At 45.9% G+C, this 12,639-nt stretch overlaps 1 protein-coding gene across 1 annotated transcript in view; it reads left to right on the forward strand.

Moving 5' to 3' along the window:
- Positions 1-2,540: 2,540 nt before the first annotated feature.
- LOC138853541 (solute carrier family 2, facilitated glucose transporter member 1-like) overlaps positions 2,541-12,639 on the forward strand; it is a 366,551-nt gene continuing 356,452 nt past the window's right edge. The window contains exon 1 of the mRNA XM_070090831.1: positions 2,541-3,104. Coding sequence (XP_069946932.1) covers positions 2,790-3,104 — 315 coding nt within the window. The 5' untranslated portion in view covers positions 2,541-2,789. The remainder of the gene's footprint in view (positions 3,105-12,639) is intronic.

Genomic DNA, 12,639 nt, shown 5'->3' on the forward strand with positions numbered 1-12,639 from the left:
AGTTGCAGACCCACCAGATGTAAGTAGGTCCTTCCATGATAATGCTCGATTGATTTCCCAATTATTTCTCACTTATCTGCCCTAGACTACAAATACCAACTACAGTGGGTCCCTGTTAAACAACCTAGTTATAGATTGGAGAAAAGGTGTAAAATGCATTAAGCTATTTGCATTTTCCCATACTTATTCAAGTTACAACTTGGACTTGTATGAGGCAGGCAGGTGGGTGGGTGTAGCGAAACACTGGCCAGTGGTTGTAATACAGACAGATGGTTACAGCAATACAACATACAGACAAGTATGTAGATGAATGGTTCGGAGAACCGACAAGTTGATAAATTAGACACATATGCAACACTTGGGTACCTTTATTGAGGAAACGTTTCACCACACAGTGGCTTCATCAATTCATACAAAGGAGAATGGTGAAGAACAGGAGGAGTTAGAGGTAATCAATCTGATTACCTCTAACTACTCCTGTTCTTCACCATTCTCCTTTGTATGAACTGAAGCCACTGTGTGGCGAAACGTTTCCTCACTGAAGATACCCAAGTGTTGCATATGTGTCTAATTTATCATACAGACAAGTGTTTAAACAACATACAAGTGGTTACAACAACATACAGACAAGGGGTTACAACTTACAGACAGGTAGTTACAACATACACACTGGTGGTTACAACAACATACAGACAGATGATTACAGCAACATACATGTATTGACCTACTGACAGATGGTCACACCATACAAGTGGTTACAACATACAAACTGGTGGTTCAGTGAGGAAGATCACCCAGGATGTACTGATGATTTGGACAGACGTCCACTTCAGCTTTGGCAATTAAGGCGACAACGCAGAGTTGTTCAGGGTTGAGTAGCAGAGATGAACGTGGCTCTGAAGTGAAGCTGCCAGACTTGAGTAGTGAAGATGATTGATATGAGGTGGTGAGAGAGCCAGATATGGAGGAGGGTATTAAAGAGTCAGGAATGGAGGAGGGTATTAAAGAGCCAGATGTGCAGGAGGGCATGGTGGAGCCGTAGGCACAGGAGGGCATGGAGCCAAATGCACAGGAAAGCATGGGGGAGCCAGATACGCAGGAAGGCATTGGGAGCCAGATGCACAGGAGGGTATGGGTGAGTCAGATATGCAGGAGGGTATGGGGAGCCAAATATATAGGACGGTATGGGGAATCCAGATATGCAGGAGGGGCATGAGAGCCAGATGCGAAGGAGGGCATAGAGGAGCCAGATGTGCAGGAGGGTATGGGGGAGCCAGATGTGCAGGAAGGTATGGGGGAGCCAGATGTTCAGGAATATATGGGGGAGTTAGATATGCAGATGGACATGGAGGAGCCAAATGTGCAGTAGTGCATGGGGGAGCCAGATGTGCAGGAGGGCATGGAGCCAGATGTGCAGGAGTGTATGGGAGAGTCAGATGTGCAGGAGGGTATGGGGGAGCCAGATATGTAGGAGGGTATGGGGGAGCCAGATATGTAGGAGGGTATGGGGGAGCCAGATGTGCAGGAGGGGCATGAGAGCCAGATACGAAGGAAGGCATAGAGGAACCGGATGTGCAGGAAGGTATGGGGGAGCCAGATGTTCAGGAGGATATAGGGGAGTTAGATATGCAGAAGGACATGGAGGAGCCAAATGTGCAGGAGTGCATGGGGGAGCCAGATGTGCATGAGGGCATGGGGTCAGATGCGCAGGAGTGTATGGGAGAATCTGATGTGCAGGAGGGTACGGGGGAGTCAAATTTGCAGGTCATGAGAGAGCCAGATATGGAGGAGCCAGATGTGCATGAGGGCATGAGAGGGCCAGATGTGAAGGAGGGTATAGGGGAAACAGAAGCGCGAAAGGGCATGAGAGACATACGAAGGAGGGTATGGGGGGTCAGATATGCAGGAGGGTATGAGAAGGCAATATGATACCCTATTTAGACTATTAATTAAGGCAACCTACACGGCACTGTCATCCACACATTGCACAACATAAACACATTGATATATCAATAAATCTGTGCTCGTTCATGCTCTCCCACGCAACTCGCCTCATCTACGGTTTGTTTTTCCTGATGGTCGTTCAGTGGCTATAGTTAGTGTGGCTGAGAGAATGCGTCACCATCTGTTGCGCGCACATCAGTCGGTCACCCCACCTTGTTTTTGATGTGATTATAATTGAATACAGCAGTTTTGTATGGCTACCTTGGTCAGTATGACAAATGATTCTGTTAAAGCAGTACGCGGGAGTTACAATGGGCAAAGCAGCACTGCTGTGTGACGAGTGTTCCGCATTATGCAGCCCTTCACTCAAGTCTAAACCTTTGGAAGGGGTGCATTGAATTTCCCTTAAGCTCAGGCTTTACCTGGTATGGGTTGGTGCTTTAGAGGGAGGGAGGGCCGGGAGGCGGGGATGGTTTGGGCCCCGGGAAGGGAGGAGAGTTGGCAGGGCACCCCTCCAAACATTTCCCCGGCAGCATAAGCCGCGGGCAACCCGCAGTGGTCCGCTGTACTTGTAACCACCCGCACCGCACCTGTCCCTTCTTTCATTCTGCTATTTAACGAATTGTTCAGATAAAATCTTACTCAGATAAGTCGTTGGTGAATCCATATTCTTGTAATAGTTCCGTGAGTCCGAAGAATACCCTCTTCCCAGGGTCTTGTACCCGCGGGTCATCCGTCCCTCCCATTGGCCATTGACCCCACAAACGTTTCCTGATTGATTTGTCGTACACTAGTGGGCGCATACTTGAAATATTTTCTCCGTCTCCTTGTAGTATCAGTACCTCATGTCTCAGACACGCTCTAACGTCCCTCACCACCCTCTTGTAGGGGAAGAGTCGCCCTTACCGGGTATGTCCCCAATCGATTCCCCTGAAGGAGGGTCTCCCATACGTGGGATGTCCCCAGATCGCCTGCTGGCCGATTTGGACATGGAATCGTTCACGAGTCCCCATGACCCGTCGCTTAACCTGTTGGAGGTGCCTAGCACTAACTGGACTCGGGATTCTGGTTCCGGGTCCTCGTCCCTCGCTTCTTCTACCTGTGACTTGAGAGCCAACCTGTACGAAACCACCACCACTCCTATCAACTCTGGCATCAAGGTAGGCCACCTCTGCTGCTTCTCCGGTCCAGGCACTGTGCCTCTGCTGTTGCTACATCTGTCCAGCGTCACTGAGTTAATCATTGTCTTGGTCATCATCTTCGTTATCAATGCTGTACCTGATGTCATTGGTATTCTTCGATACTTTTGCAGAGATTATTGGTTGCTGCTGCTTTTATAATTATTAATTTGCTGTGATGTCTGTGATCTTTCTGCAGTTACCACTTTGCTATTTTTATTTTGGTTATTATTCAATATTGTTCCTACTGTGGTTATTTTATTCCGATCCTATGCTTGTTATTGTTTTGTTGAACTTGCTCTGATTATCTGTTCTTGCTGTGATTATATGTTGTCCTGCTGTTATTTGTTATGGTTGCTGTGATTAATATTATCAGATGTAACTGATATATTGACTCAAAATTGCAGCAGATGCTAAGGTTATATTACAGGTCTAATGTTAGTCTGGCCTCTTTTATGCTGTACAGTACTAGTACGGAACTCCTATGCATCTCTTGGCCCAGAAGATCCAGGAGTTCCGTCTCACCACAAAAATTTAAGAGCTCTGTTGATGCCCAGGGCATGTTGGGGTCCCGGGTGATGAACGAGCGGATGGTAAGGCAAAGCCTGTTGTTTAGAAGGTACTCAATAGCAAACTTTTGCCTCGTTGATTTTTTTTTGGGTTGTCTTCGATATTATGCTTTAGGAATGTGGTCCGCAAAATGGGTCCCACAGACAAGCAGCAAGTATAATAATAATAATATGAAGATTGGGCATACTTGCTTCGCATGGTTACCTACACACCAAGGATCCTATTTTTCTCGTATCTTGTCTTACTTCTCACTGGATGTAAATATTTTTTTACTGTACCCTCGGCTTCGACATTTAGGAATGAGAGGTATTGCTTTGAGATGATTTCATTGTCGGTCCCTCGATATTTTTTTCGGCATCAAGAGACCGGGGGGGCTTTTGATTAAAGAAATTGGACCTATCATCCCCTTCCTTGGACTGAGTTTTATTCTTTAGGCACTGAAAGACCCTGTAGGTTTAAAGCTCTACCATTATTACTATTGGATTGATTAACGGATTATTAACATTTTACGATCTAGCGATTAATGATATTTATACTTTCTGTGAGTATAGTAGTATGTGCTGAAAGGTAAGTTATTTCGTAGATCTTTATTCCATTGCAGTGAGAGCATAGTTGTGCTGGGAAACCATACAGAGAAGGATCATAGAGTTAATCTCATTTATTAGGAAGTTTTTCTAAGACGATAAAGAACAATAAACTAAATATTTAGCGCCTTTTAATAATAATGATAAAATAAGTTAGGTTTTGAAAGGCGTAGCATGAGAGTATGTAACTGGTATTCTCATTAAAAATGAACATAAAGAGGATATATATACGGTGCTGAAAATACTTAACCAAATCTGCATTAAAAAAAAAAGATGTAGGAAAGCACTGGTCGAACATAAGAGTTGTACCTGGAGTTTACCTGGAGAGAGTTTCGGGGGTCAACGCCCCCGCGGCCCGGTCTGTGACCAGGCCTCCTGGTGGATCAGCGCCTGATCAACCAGGCTGTTGCTGCTGGCTGCACGCAAACCAACGTACGAGCCACAGCCCGGCTGATCAGGAACTGCCTTTAGGTGCTTGTCCAGTGCCAGCTTGAAGACTGCCAGGGGTCTGTTGGTAATCCCCCTTATGTGTGCTGGGAGGCAGTTGAACAGTCTCGGTCCCCTGACACTTATTGTATGGTCTCTTAACGTGCTAGTGACACCCCTGCTTTTCATTGGGGGGATGGTGCATCGTCTGCCAAGTCTTTTGCTTTCGTAGTGAGTGATTTTCGTGTGCAAGTTCGGTACTAGTCCCTCTAGGATTTTCCAGGTGTATATAATCATGTATCTCTCCCTCCTGCGTTCCAGGGAATACAGGTTTAGAAACCTCAAGCGCTCCCAGTAATTGAGGTGTTTTATCTCCGTTATGCGCGCCGTGAAAGTTCTCTGTACATTTTCTAGGTCGGCAATTTCACCTGCCTTGAAAGGTGCTGTTAGAGTGCAGCAATATTCCAGCCTAGATAGAACAAGTGACCTGAAGAGTGTCATCATGGGCTTGGCCTCCCTAGTTTTGAAGGTTCTCATTATCCATCCTGTCATTTTTCTAGCAGATGCGATTGATACAATGTTATGGTCCTTGAAGGTGAGATCCTCCGACATAATCACTCCCAGGTCTTTGACGTTGGTGTTTCGCTCTATTTTGTGGCCAGAATTTGTTTTGTACTCTGATGAAGATTTAATTTCCTCATGTTTACCATATCTGAGTAATTGAAATTTCTCATCGTTGAACTTCATATTGTTTTCTGCAGCCCACTGAAAGATTTGGTTGATGTCCGCCTGGAGCCTTGCAGTGTCTGCAATGGAAGACACTGTCATGCAGATTCGGGTGTCATCTGCAAAGGAAGACACGGTGCTGTGGCTGACATCCTTGTCTATGTCGGATATGAGGATGAGGAACAAGATGGGAGCTAGTACTGTGCCTTGTGGAACAGAGCTTTTCACCGTAGCTGCCTCGGACTTTACTCTGTTGACGACTACTCTCTGTGTTCTGTTAGTGAGGAAATTATAGATCCATCGACCAACTTTTCCTGTTATTCCTTTAGCGCGCATTTTGTGCGCTATTACGCCATGGTCACACTTGTCGAAGGCTTTTGCAAAGTCTGTATATATTACATCTGCATTCTTTTTGTCTTCTAGTGCATTTAGGACCTTGTCGTAGTGATCCAGTAGTTGAGACAGACAGGAGCGACCTGTTCTAAACAAGAGGAGGGGGTGGGGGTGGCTGGGAGCCCCTTTCCGTGGGTTCCCAGTGTGAGAGTAGGAGCTGCGTAGTGTGGAAGACGAGGCTTTATATACTGCACAGGTGCTCTTATGTTTTTATTCTGTGAAAAATATTCTATAATTTCTACATCTTTATTCTATGTTGCCACTGTGATTTTCATCTTCTGTTAACACCTTTGTGATTACTATTCCCTGCTGCTGTGATAATTAGTAGTATAAAAATAACAATTACCACAACAGCTAATTACAGCAGCAGAGAAAACTGATCCTAGCAAAAGATAATACTTCAGCGAGATAAACTACAAATCGCAGAAGCAAAATCAGAGAATAAACGCAGAATGTTTATTATTCTCTGATATTGCTTCTGCGATTAATAGTCCATCTCGCTGTAGTATTATCTTTTGCTAAAAATCAGTTTTTTTTTTCTTCTCCGGTACTCCTGGCCCGGGTCTTTTCCAACTAGTGGTGACCCGGCCTTGGCTCCCTATCTGGGGAGTATCTCGAGACCTAAGTCTCCCATGGGAGGAGGTACAAGTACCCCCTCATCTTTGGGACCAACTGTCCCCAGGCCTAGCCACAGTCCCCGCCCTCACGGGGCTCGTAGGGAGAAGCTAGGCCTCTGGTCTGCCATCTGCCCCGCCCCAAAGGGGCTCATGGGGATGACAGTCTTAGGAGCTGCAGGTGATAGCAAGCTCAGGCCTTACCCATTTTTAGCTTTCTTTGCTGTTATGATTAACTTTAGCTGTTGTGGTAATTATTATCACGGTAGCTATAGACTTTGTCAACGCCCTGGGACATTTCATTAATGGTATATAATAAGAATAAAACATGTGCAGCACCTGGGTATCCATATTGAGACGTTTCACCCAATATTGGCTGTATCGACCTAGTAGTACAGAGACATTAGAAAGAAGCCTTTTCAAAGACTGTTCTCTATACTTGGTGAATCATCTCATTAGAGCTACCCAGGAGTTGCACATGTCATATTCTTCTCCCTGAGACGTACTGGCAGGTAATAAATAGCTCATTGGTAGAGCATTTGACTCGCAACCAAGAGGACCCGGGTTCAGTTCTTGGTGGGGGCGAAATGTATGGACAACTCCCCAGACACTTCCCTCCTCTGTTAACCTAGAAGTAAACATAAATTAGTCGACTGATGTGGGCCGTCGCATCCTTGGGAAAGGACTCAGCAGTCCGTCCTGCTTGGCAGCTACATATGTAGTTCCTTACATATTTATCTCCGTTACATCTGTTCCCTTAGTTGGGCTTAATGGTGGGTGTGGGAAGTAGATGAAGTTGTGAGAATTTTTGGTTCACCATGAAACCTCTTTGCCCTTTTCATGTTATGGAACACTATGGGCGATTTGGAACATCACTGAATAAAGGGTTGAGCCTTCTCATCACCTATGTAGATACTGGTTTCTACGGTCACTATAATGGACCCGGCGGTTTTTTTTTTTTTTTTTTTTTTTTTTACACATCAATTTTACAGGCTAAGAGCTGTTATCCTACCTCAGCTCATTTCAAAGCCCTACACAATATATGCGATAATTTAGTAACTACTCTTGCCAGGTTTAATACATTGTTTCAAAATATGTCATCATGCCCACTCAAACTAATGAGGACAATTTTCGTTTTCAAAAAATGTTATGCCCACCCAAACTAATAAGAGTAATTTTCGTCCAGTGAAAGACTAGCGTGACTAAGCTTCCAATGCTACCAGGAAAGACTGCAACGGGTTAAAGCTCTTGTCACTCCAGAGTCCAAATAAGTAACGCTGAGAGTACATTAAATGATCACATTGTTGCATTTTTTTAAATATTCATATATAGTGTAGTATGTACAACTTTACCTTGGATAACCCAGTAGTCAAACAATGAGACGCAATTTCCATTGAGGTTCTTGTGATATTTAATTATATATTTATGAAGTCTGTGTGTGTGTGTACTCACCTATTTGTGGTTGCAGGGGTCGATTCATGGTTCCTGGCCCCGCCCTCTTCACTGTTTGCTACTAGGTCCTCTCTCTCTTTGCTCCATGAGCTTTATCAAACCTCGTCTTAAAACTATGTATGGTTCCTGCCTCCACTACGCCACTTTCTAGGCTATTCCACTTCTTGACAGCTCTATGACTGAAGAAATACTTCCTAACATCCCTTTGACTCATAGGAGTTCTTCAACTTCCAATTGTGACCCCTAGTTTCTGTGTCCCATCTCTGGAACAGTCTATCTTTGTCCACTTGGTCAATTCCTCGCAGTATTTTATATGTGATCATGTCTCCCCTGACCCTCCTGTCCTCCAGCGTCGTCAGGCTGATTTCGCTTAACCTTTCTTCGTAGGACAATCTGTGTTAGTTACCATTTTGTCCTAGGCACATGTCGATTAGACACTAGGCCTGATGTGTGTGTGTGTATGCGTACTCACCTCACCTAGTTGTGGTTGCAGGGGTCGAGTCACAGCTCCTGGCCCCGCCTCTTCAACTGGCCGCTACCCGGTCACTCTTCCCGCTCCGTGAGCTTTATCATACCTCTTCTTGAAGCTATGTATGGAACCTGCCTCCACTACATCACTACCCAGGCTATTCCACTTCCTGACAACTCTGTGACTGAAGAAATACTTCCTAACATCCCTGCGGTTTATCTGAGTCTTCTGCTTCCAACTGTGGCCCCTTGTTGCTGTATCCCATCTCTGGAATATCCTGTGTCTGTCCACCTTACCTATGTCTCTCAGCATTTTATATGTCGTTATCATATCCCCCCTAACTCTCCTGTCTTCCAGTGTCGTCAGGTCGATTTCCCTTAACCTCTCCTCGTAGGACATACCCCTTAGCTCCGGGACTAGTCTTGTTGCAAACCTCTGCACTTTCTCTAGTTTCCTTACATTCTTGGCTAGGTGAGAGTTCCAGACTGGCACTGCCCATTCCAATATGGGCCTAACGTACACAGTGTAGAGGGTCCTGAATGTCTCCTTATTTAGATGTCGGAATGCTGTTCTTAGGTTTTCCAGGCGCCCGTATGCTGCAGCAGTTATTTGGTTGATGTGTGCCTGAGATGTTCCCAGTGTTATACTCACACCCAGATCCTTTTCCTTGAGTGAAGTTTGTAGGTTCTGATGCCCCCTAGACTGTACTCCGTCTGTGGTCTTCTTTGCCATTCCCCAATCTTCATGACTTTGCACTTGGTGGGGTTGAACTCCAGGAGCCAGTTTCTGGACCAGGCCTGCAGTCTGTCCAGATCCCTCTGTAGTTCTGCCTGGTCTTCGTGTTTGTGTGTGGGGGAGGGGGTGGCGTATGTGGTGGTGGTGGTGTGTGTGTGTGTGTGTGTTTTCTCACCTAATAGTGGTTGCAGGGGTCGAGACTCAGCTCCTGGCCCGGTGTGTGTGTGTACTCACCTAGTTGTACTCACCTAGTTGAGGTTGCAGGGGTCGAGTTCAAGCTCCTGGCCCCGCCTCTTCACTGGTCGCTACTAGGTCACTCTCCCTGAACCGTGAGCTTTATGATACCTCTGCTTAAAGCTATGTATGGATCCTTCCTCCACTATATCGCTTCCCAAACTATTCCACTTCCTGACTACTCTGTGGCTGAAGAAATACTTCCTAACATCCCTGTGATTCATCTGTCTTTTCAACTTCCAACTGTGTCCCCTTGTTGCTGTGTCCCATTTCTGGAACATCCTGTCTTTGTCCACCTTGTCAATTCCTCTCAGTATTTTGTATGTCGTTATCATGTCTCCCCTAATCCTCCTGTCCTCCAGTGTCATCAGGCCTATTTCCCTTAACCTTTCCTCGTAGGAGCTGTATAGCCCTTGTGGCTTAGCGCTTCTTTTTGATTATAATAATAATTTCCTCGTAGGATATTCCCCTTAGCTTTGGAATTAGCCTTGTTGCAAACCTTTGCACTTTCTCTTATTTCTTGACGTGCTTGACCAGGTATGGGTTCCCAACTGGTGCTGCATACTTCAGTATGGGCCTTATGTACACGGTGTACAGTGTCTTGAACGATTCCTTACTGAGGTATGGGAACGCTATTCTTAGGATTGCCAGGCGTCCATATGCTGTGTGTTAGTTACCAATTGGTCCTAGGCACATGTCGATTAGACACTAGGCCTGTTGTATGTGCATGCGTGTGTGTGTGTGTGTGTGTGTGTGTGTGTGTGTGTGTGTGTGTGTGTGTGTGTGTGTGTGTGTGTGTGTGTGTGTGTGTGTACTCACCTAATTGTAGTTGCAGGGGTCGAGATTCAGCTCCTGGCTCGGCCTCTTCACTAAACTCTACTAGGTTCTCTCTCTCTGCTCCATTAGCTTTATCATACCTCGTCTTAAAGCTATGTATGGTTCCTGCCTCCACTACATCGCTCGCCAGACTGTTCCACTTCCTGACCACTCTATGACTGAAGAAATGCTACCTAACATCCCTGTGACTCATCTGAGTCTTCAACTTCCAAGAGTGACCCCTTGTTTCTGTGTCCCCTCTCTGGAACATCTTGTCTCTGTCCACCTTGTCTATTCCACGCAGTATTTTGTATGTCGTTACCATGTCTCCCCTATCCCTCCTGTCCTGCAGTGTCGTCTAGAACTAACCTTGTCGCAAACCTTTGCACTTTCTCTAATTTCTTAACGTGCTTGACCCGGTGTGGGTTTCAAACTGGTGCTGCATACTCCAGTATGGGCCTGACGTACACGGTGTACAGTGTCTTGAAAGATTCCTTGCTTAGGTATTGGAATGCTAATATCAGGTTTGCCAGGCGCCCATATGCTGCAGCAGTTATCTGGTTGATGTGTGCTTCCGGAGACGTGTTCAGTGTTATACTCACCCCAAGATCTTTCTCCTTGAGCGAGGATTGCAGTCGTTGGCCACCTAGCCTATACTCTGCCTGCGGTCTTCTTTGCCCTTCTCCGATCTTCATGACTTTGCATTTGGCAGGGTTGAATTCGAGAAGCCAGTTGCTGGACCACGTGTCCAACCTGTCCAGGTCTCTTTGAAGGCCTGCCTGATCCTCATCTGGTTTAATTCTCCTCATTAATTTCACATCATCTGCGAACAGGGACACCTCTGAGTCTATCCCTTCCATCATGTCATTCACATATACCAAAAATAGCACTGGTCCTAGGACCGATCCTTGTGGGATCCTGCTCGTCACAGGTGCCCACTGTGATACCTAATCACGTACCATGACTCGTTGTTGCCTCCCTGTCAGGTATTCTCTGATCCATTGAAGTGCCCTTCCCGTTATATGCGCCTGATCCTCTAGTTTTTGGACTAATCTCTTGTGAGGAACTGTGTCGAAGACCTTCCTGCAGTCCAAGAAGATGCAATCAACCCACCCCTCTCTCTCTCATCTCTTACTTCTGTTACTTTATCATAAAACTCCAGAAGGTTTGTGACACAGGATTTTCCTTCCATGAAACCGTGCTGGTTGTCATTTATACTTTTATTCCGTTCCAGGTGCTCCACCACTCTCCTGATAATCTTCTCCATGACTTTGCATACTATACACGTCAGTGACACTGGTCTATAGTTTAGTGCCTTTCTTCTTTCTCCTTTTTTAAAAATGGGAACTACATTTACCGTCTTCCATACCTCAGGTAGTTACCCGGTTTCAAGGGATGTGTTGAAAATTGTGGTTAATGGGGCACACAGCATTTCTGCTCCCTCTCTGAGGACCCTCGAGGAGATGTCCAGTCCCATTGCCTTTGAGGTATCAAGGTCACTTAGCATCTTCTTCACGTCCTCCTCAGTTGCATGTATGTCATCCAACACTTGTTGGTGTCCCCCTCTGTCTTCCTGTCTCCACTGTGAATACTTCCTTAAATCTTTTGTTGAGCTCCTCACATACCTCTTGATTGTTTCGTGTGAGTTCCCCACCTTCTTTCCTTAGCCTGATCATCTGGTCTTTGACTGTTGTCTTTCTCCTAATGTGGCTATACAGCAGTTTCGGGTCAGACTTGACTCTTGATGCTATGTCGTTTTCATACTGTTGCTGGGCCTCCCTCCTTATCTGTGCATACTCGTTTCTGGTTCTTCGACTGATCTCTTTATTTTTCTGGGTCCTTTGCCTTCTGTACCTCTTCCATTCTCTAATGCACTTAGTTTTTGCCTCCCTACACCTTCGGGTAAACCAAGGACTCACTTTGGTCTTCCCATTAATTCTGTTGCCCTTGGGAACAAATCTTTCCTCTGCCTCCTTGCATTTTGTTGTTACATATTCCATCATTTTGTTTACTGACTTTCCTACCAGTTCTCTGCCCCACTGAACCTCCCGCAGGAAGTCCTCATACCTGTGTAGTCCCCCCTTTTATAGTTTGGCTTACCCCAATGGACTCCTGTTGCCCTTTCCACTTGCAACTCAGAACCACGTGATCGCTAGCTCCAAGGGGCTTCTCATATGTGATGTCCTCAATGTCTGAACTGCTCAGGAAGAACACAAGGTCCAGTCTTGCTGGTTCATCCTCCCCTCTCTGGTAGTGTCCCTGACGTGTTGATACATGAGGTTTTCCAGTACCACATCCATCATCTTGGCACTCCATGTGTCAGGGCCCCCGTGAGGCTCCGGGTTTTCCCAGTCAATCTCCCTATGGTTGAAATCACCCATAACCTGTAACTTTGCTCTGCATGAATGAGCTCTTCGTGCCACCATGGCCAGTGTGTCCACCATCACTCTGTTGTTCTTTTCATATTCTTCTCTTGGCCTCCTGCAGTTCTGTGGTGG

The sequence above is a fragment of the Cherax quadricarinatus genome, chromosome 33 (assembly GCF_038502225.1).
Source record: "Cherax quadricarinatus isolate ZL_2023a chromosome 33, ASM3850222v1, whole genome shotgun sequence".
NCBI lineage: Eukaryota > Metazoa > Arthropoda > Malacostraca > Decapoda > Parastacidae > Cherax > Cherax quadricarinatus.